The following is a 22,544-nucleotide window of genomic DNA, read 5'->3' as shown; positions in this document are numbered from 1 at the left end:
GAAACATTTATTTTAAATTTACGACAAAATCCAGTTTAAACCACAAAATTTAGTTTGAACCACAATGGAATACAATGCTTTTAACATATTTCTAGAGCTATTATTTATGTAATAATAGTGAATCAACAGCATAGCAGTTTTCATTGCAGTGGTTTGCACATTTTCTTAGGATGAATTCAATTTTTTACTTAACATCACTTAATAGGATTGTACAAAAACACTTTTAAATGACTTGCCAAACTTAGGTGTTTGAAAGCATAACTCCTATGTATTTGGGTAAAGAAGCAAGAAGCTTCATCTTTATAGCTGGATTTGAAAGGCTCTGCTTCTGTAATGAAGAACAGACTTTTTATTTTTTCAAAACATTCTATTTATACTTAATCTCATGGCAGTATTGGTATACAGAGAAGCCATATTACACATTTAATGAGATTCTGATCAACCTGATTTTTGTGTAATACTAGATCTACAAGGTAAAGAATTTCCCTAGGGCTCCTAATGCTAGCTGACCAAGCCCAAGTTATTTTATTCTTACCTGCAGAAGGGTCTTTCTTGATGTCAATGAAAATGAGTCCTCTACTTTCATTACCTCTGAGAAAAAAAAGAGACTGAGAAGATTTTGGAAGGCTAATGTGTCTCCTTGGAGCAAAAGACAAGACCCAGGAAGGAGAGAGAGAGGACTTAGCTGTTGACATTTGACATACACCTTAGATATAAGACCTATAACACAATGTTGTCTCTATTAATCTTTCGGTCAAGTCACTTCTAACATTATAAGCAAAATTTTAGGTGTTCTGACTCTATCAAGTACGAAGCATCTCATTGCAGTAATCTCTTCTTTGGATTAGAAAAATTTAAGGAAATGAGATAAAACCATGACCTACCCAAAGCAACTGCTAAATGTCTAGCTTCTTTTATATATGACTGAATCATCCAGAATTTGTGGCAACTACAGGTTTGCTTATGACAATAACAAAAGTGTAAGAATGAATTACTAAAGTGACAAAATTAAATTCTGATTTCAAACATACATAACAAATTTTACATTTGGGAATAAGATGTCTTTAAGAGTTGCAACAACTTTGAAGGTCATCCAGCCCAACTCCAGATTATCACGCCTCTCACATACAGAAGTCTTCTGAATTATAAAAATTTATAGTTATTTCAAAAACACTACATAAATAAAAATCTATAGAAATTTCTAAATTCCATAATTTAAATGTTCAAATTAAATTAGGTAGAATTGGTTCCCTCTTACCCCTGCAGACTACATTTACACCCTGTTTGTATCAAGCTGCATTTAAACAATGAATGCAGTACCACTTGATTAAAATGGAGAAAATAGTGCTCTAACATGGTCCCTAATTTTTTCAAAACCTAAACTTGCAAGATCCACACAGGAGCTGGATGTGGTGGCACATGCTTGTAATCCTAGTATGCTAGGAGGCTAAAATGGATCACAAATTCAAGTCCACCCTGGGCAACTTAGTGATTTTTGTAAGACTCTCATAATATAGCAGCAGGGCTCAGGGCCAAGGCCCTGGGTTCAATCCCTAGTACTGGAGGAAAAAAAAGTTATATATATATATCTCAATGAAGTTGTTTAGAAGAAAAATTCCAACTCATTTATTAACCTGGACTTGGTCTATTATATAAGGTTTGGTTTAAGAATGCAAGTAAGTTTTAAAAAGTCCAATAAAATCATATATGTGTGTGTCTGTATATATCCATCCTTTATAAGGATTATGAATCCACTGCATCACAAATCATAGGCTTTGTTGAAAAGCCAAATGTATTCTACATAGGAAAGTCTCCACTGGTCACAGAATAAAAGATCTGACCTTATTTGATATATGAAAAGGCTGATTACTTAAAAGATACATGAAAAAAACAGCACAGAGTTCTCTATGAAAAGTTGAATAAGAAAGTCAACTTTTTATCTCAAAAAGTATTTTAGTCCACAATATATAACAGAGCTTATTGCTACTTGAAATATCATTTAAAATACATCCATATATAAAAGACATCATGTGTCAGTAATACCTGTTTACTAATATAAAACAGTAAGCTCCTCATAGAAGATTCAAGATCTGTTCTAGATTCCTAAATCTGTTTCTCATTTCCAACACGTATCTGACAGAACTGACCTTACTAAAATCCCACATATTATAAATCAATTAAAGTTTTAATTTCATTAATTTTAGCTTGTTTCATTTCATTAGCATTTGTCTTTTTAGTTCCAAAAGCTCCAGCTGCAATTTCTCTTTTTGTATTTTGTATTTTCAGCATATTTTCTTCAACAGAATCCTTCACAATGAACTTTAAAAAGAAAAAAGAAAATTGGTTATATTTCAGATTTTTTAGATAACAATATTTAAAATCTTTTTTTGTTTGTCGTTTTTTTTTTTTGTTTTTGTTTTTGTTTTTTGAGACAGGGTCTCACTATGTAGTCGAGACTGACTTGGAATTCACTATGTAGCCCAGGCTGGTCTCGAATTCACAGCGATCCTCCTGCCTCAGCCTCCCCAGCGCTGGGACCACGCCCAGCTAATATTTAAAATCTTAAAGCCTACTAAACAATGAACTATTGAGAATCATGAAGGATAAAATATGCTAATACTGCTCACATAAAAAATTATGGGTATTTGTAATCTGAGAAGCATATTTCAGCTTTCAAAAATGTGCAGTAACAACTTATAAGAAGCTGGTAGCTCCTCTTTTTTCCCAGTGCAATGAGAATATTAAGAACATGAGGCTGTAACACTAGAGCTAAGCACTGCTTTCCTTTACTCCCAAGATGGTTTTTCCTTACATATTGGTTGGAAGGACAGAAGTTACATTTGTAACCCTATCACCAGATTAGAGCACACAAAACAAACTATACGGGTGCTCCTGTAAGTAGAATATTAACAAAATGAATTTAGCGTTATATGGCAAATGAAAACTTTCAGGAAATACTGCAACAGTGAGTCTTTATCCAGTATGATTCGTAGTATTAAAGAGAAACCAAAAAAAAGTGACAGTCTCAACAGATTCTTAAAATGCACTTAATAAATTCAACAAATTCAACATAAATTCTCATAAAGCTTGATTTAAAAACCCTCAACATGGGAATAAAGGATACATCCTCAACCTTATTAAGGATATCTACTACGAACTAAAACATGTTTAATGTGAAACAACAAAAATAGGAATAAGACTATAACTGTTACTACTACTATTTAATACTGTACAAGAATCCCAGTTATTGTGATAACAAAAATAAATTGTATTATAAAACTCTATTAAAATATGTACACTGGGTGTGGTGGCACCTGCCTACAATCCCAGCACTTTAGAGGTCGAAGCAGTAACGACCTGTGAGAGTTGGAGGTCAGCCTGGGTTACAATAGTGACTTCAAAGAGAGACCCTATCTCAAAAAAGAAATCAAAAAAGTAAAATACATAAAAGATAGAAATAAATGGTGGTAGATACTACCTGTGGTCTTGAGAAAACATTCCTTATTGCTAAAGAAAAGAATTCTCAAAGAAATCAATAAATCCCAATTGACATTTTTTTTCCTTTTTCTTTTTTTGGGGGGCAGCGGGGATTAGGATTGAATCCAAGGCCTTCACACTGAGGTACAGCCTCACCCCTTTTAAAAAAACTTTTTAATTTTAATTTTTTAAAATTTTGAGGTAGGGTCTTGCTAAGTTGCTCAGGCTGGGCCTGAACTTCTATTCCTCTTGCCTCAGCCTCTCAGAGTGCTGGGACTGAATAATATCTCTTAAATGGGATCCGACAGCCCACCTGTGAAGGTGAACCTTTTAGAGTTTCAATAACAAATAGTGCTGTAAGTTCACCACCCCTGGCCTAGACCAAAAGTCCAAGAGCAGTAAATAATCATACAATTTTTAAAATGAGTAATGAGAATAATCATAGTAATGAGAATAGCCATAGCTGTTACAAAACTGTCCTGGGGACAGGAAGAAATCAAAAAAACAGAACAATCTAGAAAGAGATTAATATATATATTTTGTCATATTGGTAGAAAAAAGGCACACTTTAAATGAAATGACAAAACAGTTCATTTGGAAAAATAATAAATTTAGACACATTTCACGAAACAAAATCTAAAAGAATCATAAGTCAATGTAGGAGAAACAATTTCAGATATGAAGATAAAGCCTTCCATGATTAATTAGTCCTTAAAATCTAGGAGTTATTAAAAAAGAGGGGAAGGGCACATCTTCAATCATAAAAATTTTAAAGCTTTTTCATGATAAAAAGCTCAAAGTTTTTAAAGCCAAGCAAGCTCCTGGAATAAATCATTTCCAAATTCCTAAGAAAGGATTTAAAATCAGAATGTATAAATGAGTCCTTCATGCTATAAAACTGTACTTGTGCTGGGGATTCAGCTCAGTGGTTCTGCCGCCTGCCTCACAAGTGCAAGGACCTGAGTTCGATCCCCAGTACAAAAAAAAAAGAATTCACTTAAAACTGTACTTGTACTGTTAACTGTGAAAACTGGCAACTGATAAATTCACCAAAAAATTTTAATGAAGGCTGGGGATTCAGCTCAGTGGCACCACACCTGCCTCACAAGCACAAGATCCTGAGTTTGATCCTCAGTACAAAAAAAAAAAAAAAAAAATTTAATGAATAACAGGCATGTAAAATAAGTTTAAGTAAATGCAAATTAGGAAGGCATTTTTTAGATCACAGAAGCATTCATTTATATCAGTGTCACATTACAAAGCCAATTTTGAAAGGAACTTGATAGTTATCTAATAAAAAAAAATCTAAATCCAGAATTCTAGTTTTCTCAACCTATCATGAAGAAATGTGTACATGCACAAAGATGCATGTACAATAATGCTTACTAAGGCATTGCTTTATTAACAAAAAATGGGATGGGTTAAATAATTTATGATGTATCTATATGCGGGTATTAAATGAACTTGGAAAGGAGTCAAATTCACAGAGACAAAGCAGGACAGTGTCTTCCAAGGGCTTAGAGAGAGTAGTCGTGATTGAATGGGTAGAGTTTTAGGGTGATGTGGACAGCAAGTTCTGGAGATGAATGGTGGTAGTGGTTACACACAATGTGAGTTGTACTTAATGCAACTGAACTTAAAATAATGGCTAACATGCTAAAAATTCATTGTGTACCTTTTACCACAATGAAAGTGCGGATCTAAATGTATCTTATATAGCCGAGTGTGGTGGTGCGCTCCTGTGATCCCAGCACTTGGGAGGCTGAGGCAGGAGGATCACTGTGAGTTCGAGACCAGCCTGGGCTACATAGTGAGTTCCAGGGCAGTCTCAACTACATAGTGAGACGCTGTCTCAAAACAAACAGGTATGTATCTTACAGTAATCTCTAATGTACATACTTAAGGAAAAAAAGTATGTTGTAGAGCAATAAAGTATGATTCCTTTTATTTTTAAAATGAATTTTTAAATAAGATGTATACATGAGTAAGAATGTACATAACTAGAGAGAAAAAGCCCTAGAAGAACATATTAAATCTATAAATGGAGAAAAAAGTTTTACATTTTGCTTTCCATAATTCTACTTAAATCATTACAATAATGTAGTTACTCATTACTTGCATTATTTTTTTAAAAACAGACTAATCTTAGAAATAAGTGGTTCCAAAACTTACTTTTGTGATAATAACTTCTTGCTTCTGGCCAAGTCGATGGCATCTGTCAAAGCACTGATCTTCAGCAGCAGGATTCCAGGCCTAATGAAAACACAGTCCGGCTGTGTGAGTGCCCTGACTCAGTCCTGTCATCTCTTCTACGATCACCTGTGTCTGGCTGAGCTCACAGACGTGACATTACAAATGCACACGGGGAAGAGATTCACCTCCACAATCACTGTGACGACAGGCACTCTCCATGTCACTTCGCTCATCTAATACTGGGTAAGAACTCTTATCCAAAACTCATGACACCAGAAGTATTTCAGACTTCAAAATTCTTCCCATTTCGGAGTATTTGCATAGGCTTTACTGACTGAACATCCAAGATCCAAAAATCTGAAATCTAAAAGGCTCCAAAAATTTTTGTGTACCATGTCAATACTCAAAAAGATTTAAGTTTCAGAACATACCTGACTTTCACATTAGGGATTCTCAACCTGTACTTAACAGAGAACCTGACACATGTGTCAACACCAATATAAATATCTGGGGTTTGACCATTTCATTTTAAGGTGGATCTATGTATATTTAACTTAGGTAAAGAAATTTACACATTCTCTTAGATTATTTCATTTACGATAGAAAAGTGAAGCCATCCGTGCGCCCATTTTTGAAAAATTTTCCCTCTTTTACTGGTCTTTGCCTCTTTTTTCACTTTCTTCCATTCATAAAAGTATAAAAGGTTTTCAAGTCATTTAAAGTCCTAAAAACTGTTTAATACTTTGTCAATGCAATTTTCTGTATGTGCATTTGAAATCAGCTTTGACTTCAAAACTGAGCTCAAAAGTAGTATTTGCTAATTAATTTAAGACATAGTCATGGGGACTGTCTTCAACTTAAGAATAAAATAATGATGTAATGAACCTGTAATCTCAACACTGTCAGGGTGAGGCAAGAGAATCACAGCCCGGAACAACTTAGCAAAACCCTGTCTCAAAATAAAAAATTTAAGAGAGTCAGAGTCAGGAGATGTAGCTAAGTGCAAAGCCCTATGTCTGATCCCCAGCACCACCAAAAAAATGTAAAGGGGAGGGGGCAATGAGTTACCAAAAGACAGAGTTCTTTAGAAAAAAAAATCAAGTAGTTTTTAAAGACTATCGTGGGATAAAGACCATTAAATTTTACATAGAAACTATGGGATAATTCTTGAAGCTGAAAATAAGAGTATTTTTGGGAAAAGGTACAATTACATGACAAAATACCAACTGAAAACACGAAGAGATGCATATGTAGATGATGGGTTTCAATACAATTCTTACTCAGATTAACTGTTAATATTTTCTATTTTAAGTTCCTTTGGGTCTAGAAAGAGACGGTTTTGCTATTAACTTGTGATTTGAATTTTGGGTTTCTTTCCAGTATGGAAGTTAAATTGAATGATATATTTTGTGATTTTTAAAACTAACAAGTATATTGTGAATATTTTGTATTTTACAGAGACAATTTAAATTGTTACACTAAGAGGCCAAGTCAAATATTTGTCCTGTTGCCTGTATTTTATCCAGCTATCTAATCATCTGACAATATATGTCTAGTATGACTACCAGAAAGCCAATTTATCTCAAGATAGCATAAAAGTCAGTTTCCATTCTCACATGTTAGTGATTAAGGAAGCAACTAGGTTCATCAGAAACTCATAGCAGACCTCAAAATACTGCCCTAACTCTTAAATAGTGCTCCAGGAAAAGGTAAAAAATTTTCATTAGTAATTTTTTTCTGATTTTTGGAGTTAAAAACAACACTGTAAAGCTTTATATGTTCAACGAGACAACTATAAAACTGCTAAAACATTTTGACAGTGTTTTGCATACCTAAACTGATAAATAGTTAAGTCTCTGCTCAACTCATTATTGTATTTTGATATATAGATCATCCTCTTCTTTCTCTAGTACTGAGATTATCAGAAAGAGAAAGAGTAGTAATTTGGGAATTTGTTCTAAAAGTCAACTTACTGGGTTAATAAGAACAGTGTACAATTAAATAGTTTTAAAAAATAATAACCAAAAAACTAACAAAGATTTAAAACTTCATCCACAGCAATAAGGCAAATACAGATTGTTGCCATCCATGACAAGCAACCACGAAAACTTAACTATGACTCTGATTTTAATCATACCAAGAAGGTTACCTCGGCAGAGAAGGAGAAACTTCCACCTTATGAATCTTCTGAGTTTCAAGCAACAAGCTAACATCACAAATCTTAAATCTGTGAATAACAGCAATAGCACAGGATTGCCTCCAGCCCAAAGTGTACTCAGTATATATTAGAAATTAAATTAGTTCAGAATCTTTACAGCTCAAACAGCCCCATTATGAGTCCAGAAAAACATGCTCCTATAAGGATGCAAATTCAGGTAACACTCCTGGCTGAGTAAAGTTGAGTAAATTTTAGTTTCCATTCTACCTCTAGGCTTGTATTGCACAACCACAAGTAACTGCACTGTATTAGGCCCTGAAATTTATGCAGAACTTTCCATTAATGGTAGTGTCTCAAACTGTGGTCTTGGATTTGAACTACCTGTAATAACTTTTATACACAGGTAATATATATACCTACATGTACATACCTATATGAAATATTTAAAATGTATCTTCCTAGGACTCATCTAAGAATTCTAAATCTCTGAGGAGAGAGGTTTAAACTTTCATTTGACTTAATTCTTAGGCACATTAAAGCTTGAGACCACTAGGACCATGAATGTAGCCATCTGGTCTACCTTATTCATAGTCAGTTTCCCAATGCCTGTACCACATCCTGATAAAGCAGGATCTCTTGTTATCTGTTGGGTGAATGAACCATTATCTTAAAGGATTACAGTTAGTAGAGATTTATTCTGTGTACAGAAGAGAAGCAAAACAGCATAGCATAATCGTACATAAGAACAGATACTTCAGCCTGGTTTTGCTATTATGAGGTGTGTAATGTTGGGCAAATTATTTACTTTTCTGTGCTTTAGTTTTTCCTCATCTGTAAAACAGAGACAATCGTGTTATATCCTTCACAAAAATTCTGTAAGGATTTCAAGTGACATATGTAAAACCCTTAAGAGCAAGTCCTCAATATATCCATTTCAAAAGTTTGCTTAAGAATTTTTACAATTATAACTATGAAGCTATTTACCAAATAAGTTTTTGTCTTCTACTTTTTGGATGAAGTAGTAACATTTTGAAAAGTTTACAAAATTACTTACTGGATCCATTAAAAACACTCGAGAAGCTGCACAAAGATTCAAACCGACTCCACCTGCCTTTAAGGACAGCAGCATTATAGTTGGAGATCCTGCTTCAGTGCTTTGAAAACCCTGAATGGATTCCACTCTCTTTTTCTGGGCCATGGAACCATCCAGACGAGTAAACACAAATCCAGAGGCTCTAATAAGAAAGAGATGAGTAACATTTACTATAGTACAAAAAAGTGGCAAATAGGAATCTTAGTTCAATGAATTTTCACTAATTTACTTATCTTTATGGTTCTAGGGACTGACTTCCAGGCCCTTCACGTACTGTACAAGTCTGAGCTACACCCCCAGACTTCAATAATTTAACAAATATTTATTGAGAGCTAATATACCAGCCACTGCAGTCCACTTTTTTCTAATAAATTCAGGGCTTATCTTTAAAGTTCTATGCTGCCAGGAAATATTCTCCAACTCTGAAAATCATTTTAGATGGATGAAATGACTGAAATTGGTAAAACAGGTTTTTCTGGTATAAAAAAAGCAATACACATATATAAAAACCTTTACTCAGAGTGAAAATCATCATTGAACTCACTTAAGTGGTGTTTCTATTAAAGACAGGAATGCTGTAAACTGAGAAACAACTAAACTCTTTATGTTGGGATTCTTCTTTCTTAAATCAATCAAAGCATGCATTAAAGCATTAATCTGAAAAAAATAAGATACTCATTAGATTCCATTTTTCAACTGGGAAAATAAATACAATTTGTCATTTTTAAAATGTATCAAATTAACATGTAGTAATTGTACATATTAATGTGGTTTATCGCAGTATCTCTATACATCCTTGCTGAGATATAAACTGCAGCATTTGACATAACTGATCAAATCCCCAAGTTTTTAACAGAAAGGTCCTGCCACATTCCTTAACTAAAAGGCAGAAGTGAAACACTAATTTAATAAATACAAACAATGAAAGAATAGGCAATAATCTGAATCCCTTTGTGATTCCAAATTTACCACTTAAACAGCCAATAGCCACCAAAATTATTTTCAAATGATGAGATTAAAAGGAGAATTACTATTTTGTTACATGGTGTATATTTCCTTATATAAATATGAAGCCAAAATGCGAATGTTTTCAAATGTACATTACCTTTGAACTGGATGTCCATTCCATATTAGACTTTTTTTCACTGTCACATGTCAGTTCTTCTGGAGGACATTCTAGTAAATTGTCTCCATGAATATCATTTCTGCATAAAGGGCATTTAGCATGTGGCTGTATTAAAAAAACAAAGTATGAGCTATACTTACTCAGAATAAAAGAAATACAGCACACTACACGGAATTGTTCTTCAGAAAAAATATTCTTCTCAATGACTTGTTAAGCAAAGCTTATTTCTGCTTATAAAGCTATCAGATCTGGCTAAATCCTATTAGGTTCATTCAAAGCAATATCTATTGAACCTACTAGTAAAATGAAATTACATCTTAAATAACTGGATACCAAACATCATTACAATAAAAAATATTCCAAAACTAAAACTATGTTACAATTAGTACAATGGAGTTACTTATTGGGAGAGGGTTAATAATTAGAAAAAGATGAAAGGAGACTTGAATAGCTTACATGTTCACATTATGATAATTCAGTAAACAGTACAATTATAATCTGCATTTTCTACGAGTATCAGATTAAGATACTAAAAAAAAAGTTTTTGCACTAACTGAAGACTGCTTAAACTTCAAAATATTTTACACATAAAAGAATCCAGACCTACTTTATCCAATATAACAGCAAATAGCCATGTGTCAAGTCTTTGAAGTGTGGCCAAGTCAAGAATACAATACTACCAGATTTTGAAGACTTATTTTAAAAATAATTTAGAAAGTGTAACATATTACATTAATACTTTTAGACATACTGGCCTAAATTAAAATGTATGATAAAAATTAATTTCATGTTTCTTTGTACTTTGTAAAAACATGGCTATTAGAAAACTTTACTTTTGTCTCCTAATTATTCTATTGTACGCATTAGACAGCAATGATCTACACAGTTAAACTAGTATTACTGACTGTAAGAAAATGCCTCCAAAATAATCACTTTCTATGTTAAAAGAACTTACGAGACATATCACCTATTATTGGATTAACCACAAAAGGTCATTATCAAATCCAAGACTTAAACTAATACTTCTTAGACTTGCATTTTTATTTATACTAAAGAAAGATGCTTCCGCCAAATACCAAGCCTATACTAAGCAAAAAGCTAACCTGCTCATTCTGAATGACTTGGCAAATACAAGGTTTACAAAACACATGTGCACAATGTGTTATCACAGGAACTGTTAAAGAATCCAGGCAAATTGCACATTCTTCATCTGAACCAGAGCTCAGAATCAATTTCATCTTCTTTATTAATGTCTTTCTCAGTTCTTCAGGTGTATCATTTCCTAGAGAAAAGACTGGAAAATTAATTTCAGAGCAAGATTTGCAATGTGACTAGACAAGTTAATCTATTTCACATAAGGACATGTTCTGCTTGTCAGTACCGTATAGATAGTCTTTCATCTTTTTCTATCATAACATAGCTTAAATTTGAAATTTTAAGAAAAATTCAGAAGACCATAGCCAACTTACATAATGTATAGAGGCGTCATTATAATATGGTCTGCCCACACTGGCACAGAAGAAAAGGCGGATCCAAAGTGAAACTTTCATCTAAGCGTATATATCACTGAAAATCCTGATAAGAACTCAGAATTCTATTTCACGGGGAAAAATTGTTTGTATATATTTACTATTTCAGTTCTTTCACTAAAACATTACTGTCTATTTCACAGAACAAAATCACAAATCAAATTTAGACTCCACAGAAATATCTCATTCAGATATAAATATCTCTAAAAAAATGTAATAGTATGAACCAATCGCATTTCTTTACCTGAGGGACCACTGGATGACACTGCATTTGTAAGAAGGTGAGTATGACAACAAATCTGCCGTAATCTCAGCAGAAGACCCAGGACATCAGCATAGTGTGCAAGGACAGTTCCTTCATTAAAATACCTAGGAGGAGGGTAAAAAATTTAAGATGTGTCATGTACATGTACCAACTACTACCAATGAAGGCAATCTTTATAGATCCCAAATATGATGAGGATGAGGATGAGGAGGATGATGATGGGAAAGAGGGATCTAAAGAAGCAGGGAGGGAGGGAGGGAGATTAAGTGAGGAGAGGAAGGGGAATAAAAAGAATCAAGATTTAAGTACATGTACCCACTCCCTAAAATTATTCCCATGGAGACTTTTCAGGTTCACCCGTTCTATACTTCACAAAAGCAAATAAGATGTGATTTGCTCAAAATGATGCAAGCTAATGAACTGGCAAGGAGTAGAACCAAATTTTCTTGAGTCTTCAACAAGAATTCCTTCTGTAACATGACATTGTTACTAAGGAAAACTAATTTTTATTAAGGATCTCCCATAGGCCAGGCACAACACTGAAGTCCTCCCTATACCCCCAAATACATGTCAAATCACTCTAATAGAGAGATAGTGAAAGTGAGGATTTGGCCTGACATGTAATTTGTCCCAAGTCACACGTGCTTGCGGTAGCAGAAAGGGGATTACCATATATGTGCCTTCTGTCCAGTTCCACCGTTGTCTCTTTGTAGGTTGGGAGGCTATGCTCACATACTACATTAAATTTATACTTTCCAGTATTCTTTAGCATCTGCAAAATGCACCACACCCCTCCGTCAAATACTAGGTCCTAATCCATAGAAACAATAAATGCTACCTTATAAGGAAAAAAGGTCTTTGCAGAAGTGATTAAGGATCTTAGAGTAAAGAGATTACCCAGGATTATCAAAGTGAGACATTAAATACATCAGATGCCTTCCTAGAAGGGGGAAATGGGGAGAAATTTGAAACACAACAAGAATGCTATGGTCTGAATGTTTACATAACCCTCCCAATTCATATGCCAGAAACTTCATCACTAATGTGGTGGATATGGCCTTTGAGAGTAACAATTAGATCAGAAAGTAAGAGACCTCTAGTACATTAACAAAATACCCAAAAGCTGGGTAATTGTACAGCAAAGAGGTTTACTTAAGTCACAAACTAAAAAGTTCAATAGGAAGCCCTATTTGGTTGCTGATGGGGACCCACCTGGCTGCATCATAAATGATAGATATAGCATCATTGTAGGAAGGTGGCCTAGAGAGGAAATCAAAACAAGCCAAACAGGAAACCAGAGCTTCATGTGTAGCCTTGCTCTTTTTATAACAACCCATTCTTGTGGGAACTAAGTAACCCCAAGAGAGAAGCATTAACCCTTTTGGAGGGCAATATCCATAATTACCAAATTATCTCTCTGCAAAGCCCCTCTTTGTAAAGGTTCTGCCACCTCTCATACTGCCACACTGAGCCCCAAGCTTCAACATATGAAGCCTAAGGGAATACACTATCCATATCCAAGCCCTCATGAATGAGATTAACGCACTTATAAAAGAGGCTCCAGAGAGGCATCTTACCTCTTCATCATACAACAAGAAGTCATCAGTTTGCAACCTAAAAGCAGATCTTTACCAGATGCCAAATCTGTCAGCATCTTGACCTTAGACTTCCCAGCTACTAGAGCTTTATAAAATAAATTGTTGCTTATAAATCACCTAAACTATAATACTTTGTTATAGCAACCCAAATAGATTAAGGCAGAATAGAAGGTGACACGAAAAAAGAGCAGGGAGACATTGAGAAGCTGGCCTTAGCAATTGGAGTAATGGCCATAAACCAAGTAAGCAAAGCAGCCACCAGAAATTGGAATACTAAAGGGAGAGTTCGCTTCTAAACTCTCCGGAGGTTATAAAGCCCTGCTGGACCCAATGAAATTAATTTTGGACTTCTGGTCTCCCTGTGAGAGAATACATTGCGGTTGTTTTAATGATAATTAAAAAAAAGAAATACCTAGAGAGAGACAGGAGAAAATAGTGCAGTGATGACTGGTAGCAAAATCCTGCTTTCCAAATAACAACAGACAGTGGGGCGGGGTGAAATGGACAATGCCGAAATGGTTAGTAAAACCATCTGGACTTTCTCCCCAGCTCACAATTTATGGGGAGGAGAACTTGGCTCTCTAGAAGAAAGATAAGTGCCTAGGGCTGGGAGATCCAGGGAGAAATGGTGGCATGGACCTCATGAAAAGCCCACAACTGTTATAAACTGCTAAAGCAGCATAGGACTTTTTGCTCTCAAAGGACACCTTCCACACGATGTGCAACAGCCTGAGAGGGATTCCAGAGAAGGCACTGCTGTATCACCAGAGTGAGCTTTTTAATTAGGTGCCATTCTGGGAAGAGATTATTTCAGTCTCGATGGAGACCACCCTGAGCGAGCTTTTCATATTAAAAGTCTTAGTCTGCCTATTAGCCCACAATGGCTTGCTTGCCTGAAGAGCTAGCAGTTGGAAGGAAACAACTCCCCACGCCACTGGTTACAGGGGAGGACTCAATGATCCGTGATGCTGTGAGGTCTTAGATGGCAAGACAATAGCACAGCTATTGTACACATGACTTGTGTACAAAACTTCTATGTAGGCAGAAATTAATCTATGGGAAAAAAACAAATCTCCCATTAATCAATGATCTGTTCCTACCAGAATGTCTTATTCCCTTGCTGCTAGGACCCTGCTCACGTCAGTGCTCTCCACTGCCCTGCTCCCTGCACTGCCCCTCGCCCCTTCAAGCAGCTGTGTGTTCAATAAATAGTAGCGAGCTCCAGGAGACAGTGTCTGGGCCTGGTAAGAGCTCTGACCATCCTGAGCCCCCATTCATGCAATAAAGACCTTGTCTTGTCTTTTATTATGCTGCTGCTGTACCCCTTGGTCAGATGACTGGAGGTCTGATCAGCTTCCAATACAACCTAGGACTCAGAACAACTAAAAAATAACTTCAATTCAGGGCTCCCAGTGTCACATTTCCATATTCACTGGGTGAGAGACAGCCATAGACAAGAAGCAGGCTACAAAGAGATCACCTGAGAAGTTTTAAGTTCAAGCAAGGAAGGACACGGGCCTCAGTGCCCTCAGTGAGAAGCCAGGCCTGGGTTGAGGTGCATTCAGAAATGGTTGGGTCTGATAGCACCGGCATTAATTACTTGAACTCTTGCCCTGCTGGTTAAATCCAGCACAGATCTGAGGTCTGACTGCCTTCCCTGTCTACCACCGTGAGCAAGGACATGTCTCAGTGTGGACACTGCCACAGCCTGGGCTAAACAGAGGGCACTAGACTAGGTGGGCACCTCACAAACCCACCTCATAACCTCATAAATCCTAGCCGGAAGGCTAGCAGAGAAAACTGACACTTGCTATGCTAAAAAACTGCAGATCCTGAAAGGAAATCCCTCATTCAAAAATACAGAGAATGTTTTTGTTTGTTTCTGGACTTTCTTGAGTCTTTTTTTCCCTTTCCCTCTTTCTTCTTCGCTGGTTTATTGAGGTCTAAGGAATTTTTCTTCATCCTTTCTCCTTTCTTCTTTTTCTTTTAAGAAATGTACCATTTTATTACAAAGAATCTCACAAAAATGAAAATAGCATCTCAAAAAAAGAAAGTTACCAACCTCGACTTGCAGAACTGGGGAAGACAGAGGGCAATGTAAGGTTTCTTAGATCACTTGGGGCCAGTGTGAAGGTATGAAAACAGAACCAATCTAAAAATGGCTGATGTTCCCTTAGGAGCCCAAAGAATAGACAGCCATGAAGACAGCCATCCTGTCCAAAACATATAACAGGGGCACACTTCCAAAGCTACTAGGCAGGCCCTCAGCATGTCAGGATTTCATATTACAGCTGTATGACTTCCATCCAGATCTGTACCCCTTATGGTCTAAAACTAAGACTCTGGGAGGGATGAAGAGCAAGGCAGTTGCTAGAAGAGTTCCCACAGAAAAGCTGCCCTGCATTCGAGGGGCTTGGTTCGTTCCTATCTAGTCCCTAGGGACATTTATATTTATTACATTTATTTTATATAATATTATAAAGTAGTATACTTTACAATATCGATATTATTAACTATATTATGCTTACTATATTTTATATACATATGCAGAGATAGAAAGTGTAAAATCTGAGGAGTTAGAGGGACAAACTTGGCAAGAAGCCCAAGCTGGAGAGGTCCGCTTAGGCAAACCTGACCTCCTCTTTGACCCCTTTGGCTTCTGGTTTCTCATTTTTCTCCTCTTCTGTGATCTTTTTTCTTTTTTAGGTCTCTTTCTCATCCTGTTTGACTCCCTTGGCTTTCCTGATGTTAGAAGACTTCTTGCAGCCACCTCTCCCTCCTAATCTGAGTTAGAGAACTCTTCCTCAGAGGCGATTTGTTTCCCAGAGGAACAGACTGAGATGCACTTGCCAGGGTCTTCTTTGCCCTCATCACCACTCTCCTCGGGGATGGCAACCCTAGGAACTGCCTGCATTTGGGCCCCAGGCGGATGGGGCAGCAACCTCAGGTTCTCAAAGAGCTGTTTGCTCTTCTCCAGGTACTCATTCGTGTTCTAGTCATATTGGAAGGACTAATGCAATGCTTGAAATCTGGTTCAAAGTTTTCAAAGGAGTCACTGTATGGGAGTTCCTTAGGGATCTCTGTGTCTAGAGCCAAGGCTGTTTTGCATCTCCCGCACTGGGCAACATCACAAATGGTATAACCACCTCCTCCCAGCACCAGCACGGGCAGGTTGAAGCTTGGGACAAATTCCACACACTTGGCATGCCCTTTGATGGTTAGATTGAAGCAACCCAGAACTCCTCTGATCCCCAGAGGAGGAGTCTAGCCACACTGTAAGACCAACATTAGGCTGGAACATCTCCATTACTTTGGATATGACCAGCTTGAAGATGGCCTCAAAGGACCCATCATTATTCCTAGCTCAGATTGGGTAGTTAACAGCATAAGACTTGCATTTGCCAGCCCCAATACCCCCTAGGTCCCCAGTTCCTGGGAGTACTCTCCATAATTATGAAAGGACACAGTTATGATTTGGTGTGTGGTACTGAAGGCCTCTTCCATGCCATCACCATGGTCAGTATCAATATCAATATACAGCACTCCGGTGATACTTTAGCAGTTCCAGGATGGCCAAGACAGTATCAGTGATGTAACAGAAGCCAGATGTCTCAGACTTTTTTGAATATGATGTAGGCCCCTGGGCCAATCACAGTGATGTCCATCTGCTGCTTATTAAATTTCACAGCCCTTGCCAAAGAGCCACCAGTAGACAACTGACAGAACTCAAACAGGCGTTCAAATATTGGAAGTCCTCACCAACTCTGAATTTCTGCATGTGCTTGCTGTACTCAGACATGATATCTAGATGGAGACACTGTAGGAATTTAGTGTAGTTATCACTGTGGTACTTGGTCATCTTCTCAGCGCTGGCTTTGTGAAGGTGATAGATTTCCATCTTGCAGTAGAGACCACAGCTGAACAGCAAATTGTGAGTAATGTGGATTCAGTGAAGCTTCACTGGGTGGCCCTGTCCATAACAGTAACTTCCAACATCCCCACTGTAGTAGTAAAAGACTTTCCTCCTGGTGCCCCAAGTCAGTACCATCTTGCTGCCTGCTGTCCCTTCAGTCAGTTGGTCCATCTGCCTGTCCCTGTCTTTTATTCTTTTTCCATTTTTTTCTGTTTAATTTTTTCTTTTTCTATTCTCTGTATTATTTTTTCTCCCTTGTTTCCCTTTTATCTTCTATTTCTCATTTTTTGTTACCTTTATCTAATTCTATAAATATCCTTCTGCTCCTTAATAAGACCCACTGTGTCACTTTTTTCTCCTCTTTCTCATCTCCCATGATTTAAATTTAAAGATAATCCTTCTTGCATGCTCTCAATCCCAACCTCCTGTATCAGTGATGGCAAACTCACAGCATGCATGCCACAGTGGCCTGTCTGTATCACTAAAGCTCTAATCATTTCACCATCTCTGCCCTATAACAGTATTACAACTAAATTTTATTAATATTTAAATCATTAACTCTACACTATTACTGTTGAATTTCTTTTCATTATTACTGAAGATATAGTTGTCCGAGTTAGTAGCTATTTGCTATGTGTCAACATTTGCTTTGTCTTAGTGTTTATTCTATAATTATGCATTTATTTCTTAAGGTTAATAAGGGGGGTAAATTATTGGTACTTACGGCATATTAATATCCAGTTTGTCTTGGATCATATTACTGTTGCTGATATACTTGGTACTGTCAGGGTTCCATAATTTTTGCTATTAATAGGTTTTATCTGTATGCCAATATCAGATTACCCTTCTGGTACTAACAATACTGCAGTCCACTCCTGGAAAACCAGGTCCTGGGACAATTACATGGCATCCTTCCCTCCCAAACTAATAGGTGATCTGATGCTGAGACAGAGGCAAAGGACTATCATTAGCCATACTCAGAGTGCATCACTGAAAAGCAGACTGACAAGAGATCTCCATACTAGCAACAAAATCTTGGTCAAGGCTAGAAGTGCCTGAAAACCTAACCATAAAAATCCATCAAACAAACAGCAGATAACAGAGGAGATTAAAAAACAGATCAATAAGATGCATGACAGACTCACAGAAGATATAATTAAACAGATAAAGCCATCAGGGAACTTATAAAATATACTAATCAAAAGCTAGCTGAGCTAAACTAAACCATCTTAAACATGAATGAGCAGCTTATAGTCTCTGAAAAGATTCCAAAAAGAAATTGAGAGATTAAAAATTATAGCGGCACCTTGGTTCATGAACTTAATTTGTTTCATGATTCTGGGGAAGATGGTTGTGTTTGTGCTTATCACCCAATGCAGAGTTTGTGAAAGGAAGAAAAATTTTGCCAAATGCTTCTGTTTGCAAACTAAACTGTTCACTAAGAGAAGTATTTAGGAACCGAGATATTAATGTATACTGAACCTATGGGCAGCAAAACATCAGAATTACAAGACAGACATGCTTTCAAAGTCCAATTTCTCAGAGATACCTTAAAAATGAGACAACATGAAAAAGGGATCCAATAACTACTAGACACTGCAAAAAGTCTAATCTAACATTAAATGGAGTAAATGAAAAATGGGAAGACTGCACCAAGAGCATAGAAAACCTGTTTACAGAAATAACAATAGAAAACTTTCCAAAAAAAGGGAAAGAATTAAACATACAGAATCTAAATTGCCCCAATCAAGAGAACCTCACCACATCATATTATAGGCAAAATTGTAGCCACAAGTCCAACACAGGAAAAGAATCTTAAAAGCTGTTAGAGAAAAGCAATGAATCAATCACTTATGAAGGTAAACCTATTAGAATTATAAAAGACTCTTCAACACAAATATTATTAAAGGCCACGAGAGCTTGAAATGAAATGTTTGAAGCCCTATCAGATAAGAACTCCCAATCCAGATTTATATACCCTACAAAACTTCCTTTCAAAATTAATGAATAAAGTATTTTCATGACATAAAGCACTTCAAGAAACTCATTATACCAAACAAACTTAGTGAAAAAATGATCCATCTCTACAGTCACTACTCCGTAGCCCACTCTGACAATTTAGTGACATATCTCATTCTGAGAGTTTATGCCAACTCTTGAATGACAAAATTAAACAGCCTTCTCTGAGTCTCTATGCTTATGTGATACTACACAGTCTGACCATTCTTTTCTTCTGATTCTGTAACTGTATTCTTTACTTTCTTTTGGATAAATCTAAAATAACTTTTTATCTTATTTGTGAATCATGCACTCCCCTCAAAGATGGGAATCTTACTAGGTTTTTTACTCTCTCTCTCTCACACACACACACACACACACACACACACACACACGTATGTAAACACTCCAAATGTTTTTATCTATTCCTATGATACAAGGTCAGAAACAGAATGAAGCAAGGTCTTGTGACTAACAATTCATAATTGACTATTTTATGTTAACTTTTTTTTTTCTAGACTTAAGGAATTACTTACCTGGTGAATTATACTATTGTTTCACTTACTTCAATTATTAATTTGTTAAAAATTTTAAATAAATGAGACTTTCATTGCTAATAACAAGTCTAAAACAATGCAATTCAGTTAATGAGAAACAAAGAAATAAAACAAGGACTTATAACATGGTTTCCTTTCTCCATACCTTCCAATAGTAGCTTTGCCTTCATTTTTCACAGACTGATAAATCTTTCTCTCTTCATCTGAAAGTGTAATGTGTTGAATGAATACTTTACGTTCTGGTAGTTCCAAAACAGGTTTTCCTTTAATTTTGCTTGTCTTAGTTCGTCGAAGTGTGATGTTTTTAATTAGGGACTGTAAACGCCTAATCAAAAATAAAGCAAATAATTTTTATAATCTTAAAGGTTCTCTTTAAAAGTGCCTTATTTATCCAATCTAATAATTAGAAATATTCTACAAACGGAAAATTGTTACAGGCAGCAAATGTACTGAAATTTCCCTTCAATACCACACCTATCATCATTGTTTAATCTTCTTATATCTTGTCTTTTTCTTACACTCTTCCATTTTTATTCTAGTTGTGAACCTTTAATTTCTCCACTGTCTTGTCAACTACATCACTCAACAGTCAACACTCAAATTCTAACCAAGTAGCAATTAAGTGAAAGCACTTGACTAAATAAGAATATAAACATGAGAAAGACCCTACCTTATGTGAGTCAAAATAAGTCTTTTCTCTTTGTAAGTACAAAAAAATCCCATCTTCTATAATATGAAAATGAAACATGCAATATGAAAATCAAATTTTTAAAAAGCAATGAGTGACCCTCAGATAAAAACATGAGAATTCAGAAGTCTGAGAAACGCCTTCTCAGTGATAATTTTTAAATTTCCCTCTCAAAATCAGGAAAAAAGACAGCATATTATTTCCTTAAACTGTTTTCCCTAATAGTGCAAATCAGTTTCTTAATTTGGAGTTTAGTTCCAAGTAGTCGTGTGGATAGTTTTGCCAAATAGAATAGTGGCTTTTGAATCTTTTTTCACTGTCATGTGAACACATTTTACTCCATACAGTGAACACACACAAAAACATTTCACAAAACAATATATATATGACACACTGAAATGTTTTTATCTACACTTGTCCCTTTTTTTTAACTCTGACTACCACCTTTATAATGATTTTATAACCCGCTAATAGCTCTCAAATCCTGTTTAAAAATCATTGCTTTACACAAAAATCCTGAACCATCTTCGCAGAGTACACCAGACTGAGTTTTCATTTATGTTCTCATCTGTGCCCACAAAAAACAGCCATATGAAACTCCCACAAAACTTCATTAAGAGCACTGGATATCACTTAATCACTACTATATAAAGACATGTAGGAGCTTAGCCATATGCATTAAATGTTCATCTTCAAAAGACATAGCTTTTCCTATCACTGCTAAATTTGTTAATGATGGTTTTGGGGATAACAGCAACAAACAAAGATCATAAAGCTAAGCCTTTCCTTTCAATTTGGCTATACATAATAAGGAAGGGCAGTCACTGGTACAGTGGTACCTTGGTTCATGCTTTGGTGTGCAAACAATTTGGTTTGTAAACAGAAGCATTTTGCAAAATGTTTTTGTTTGTAAACTCTGCATCAGGTGACAAAAACGACTGTGGCTCTTTCCCTCATGAACACAAATGTGGCCATCTTTTCCAGAATCTTGAAGAAGAATTAAGTTTGTAAACCAAGGTACCACTGAAATTAGAAATCTTTATCTCTCTAAGGAAGAGCTGCAGGGTTTTGAGAATCAAAGTACCTAAAACATGCTCACTTTTAGGGGACTAAAATCAAGAATTAAGTATAAATAGGAACAAGAGTAACCAGTCCACTAATTGAGATAATAAATCAGCTGTCGTGAAATTACTTGCCTGAGTCCTGCTTCATCTCCCATTGTAACGGGACGCTGTATTGTTCTATGCCACCATTCTCTATCAAGAAATGGTTTTAGTTTTAAAAAGGAAAGAAGAGACCACAAATCCTTTAAAGAATTCTGGATAGGGGTACCTGAAAGCAAACAGGAAACTGTTGAACTTTGGTTTTGTTGTTGTTGCTTTTCGTTTTTTTCTTTTGGTGGTGCTGGATGTCAAACCTAAGCACTCACACTTGCTAGGAAAATGCTGCACATCTGAGCCAGCCTCACAGCTCCTCATAACTCTTTTAACCACAGCATCTAGTGAGACTATCCACCCTGCCTAATCAGAAACAAGAGCTGAAAACGGATACTCTGCACTAAGTACATCACCTCCCTGCTGTGCCTGTAATCCTGTGTCAATCATATATTCATCTCCAAAAACAGTTTTGCCCTACCTTTTAGCTCCTGCTTGCCATAGCAAGAAAAAGACCACATATCCAGTAAATTCAACTTGCTCTTTATCAAGTACATTACTTGTTTAGTTTTTTTTTAAATAAACAGCAGTAACAAGGAAGAAAATGGAACTAATTTAAGTTTATATTCTCTTTCCCACATTCTAGTAAAGGTGTCATGGGTAGTAAATGGGCTCCAAAATGGGTAACAACCAGGCCGGGGATTTAGCTCAGAGGTTCCGCCGCCTGCCTGGCAAGCGCAAGGACCTGAGTTTGATCCCTGGTGCCAAAAAAAAAAAAAAAAAAAAAAAAAAAAA

The 22,544-nt window shown here is 36.1% G+C and overlaps 1 protein-coding gene and 1 pseudogene across 4 annotated transcripts in view; both read right to left on the bottom strand.

The window, feature by feature from the left end:
• Positions 1-801: 801 nt before the first annotated feature.
• Positions 802-22,544, bottom strand: part of Hltf (helicase like transcription factor) — a 65,031-nt gene continuing 43,288 nt past the window's right edge. For all 4 annotated transcript variants that reach the window (XM_019207636.2, XM_010625287.3, XM_019207637.2 and 1 more), the window contains exons 17-25: positions 21,792-21,927; positions 20,053-20,232; positions 11,821-11,945; positions 11,151-11,329; positions 10,027-10,152; positions 9,466-9,578; positions 8,883-9,063; positions 5,650-5,730; positions 802-2,319 (exon numbers count right to left, since the gene is read on the bottom strand). In XM_019207636.2, coding sequence (XP_019063181.1) covers positions 2,167-2,319; positions 5,650-5,730; positions 8,883-9,063; positions 9,466-9,578; positions 10,027-10,152; positions 11,151-11,329; positions 11,821-11,945; positions 20,053-20,232; positions 21,792-21,927 — 1,274 coding nt within the window. In that variant the 3' untranslated portion in view covers positions 802-2,166. The remainder of the gene's footprint in view (positions 2,320-5,649; positions 5,731-8,882; positions 9,064-9,465; positions 9,579-10,026; positions 10,153-11,150; positions 11,330-11,820; positions 11,946-20,052; positions 20,233-21,791; positions 21,928-22,544) is intronic.
• Positions 16,019-17,601, bottom strand: LOC117284500 (annotated as a pseudogene).

The sequence above is a fragment of the Fukomys damarensis genome, unplaced genomic scaffold, assembly GCF_012274545.1.
Source record: "Fukomys damarensis isolate Sample0158 unplaced genomic scaffold, DMR_v1.0_HiC HiC_scaffold_37, whole genome shotgun sequence".
NCBI classification, from domain to species: domain Eukaryota; kingdom Metazoa; phylum Chordata; class Mammalia; order Rodentia; family Bathyergidae; genus Fukomys; species Fukomys damarensis.
Note: the sequence above shows the minus strand (reverse complement) of the source record. Positions and strands in the feature narration are given on the sequence as shown.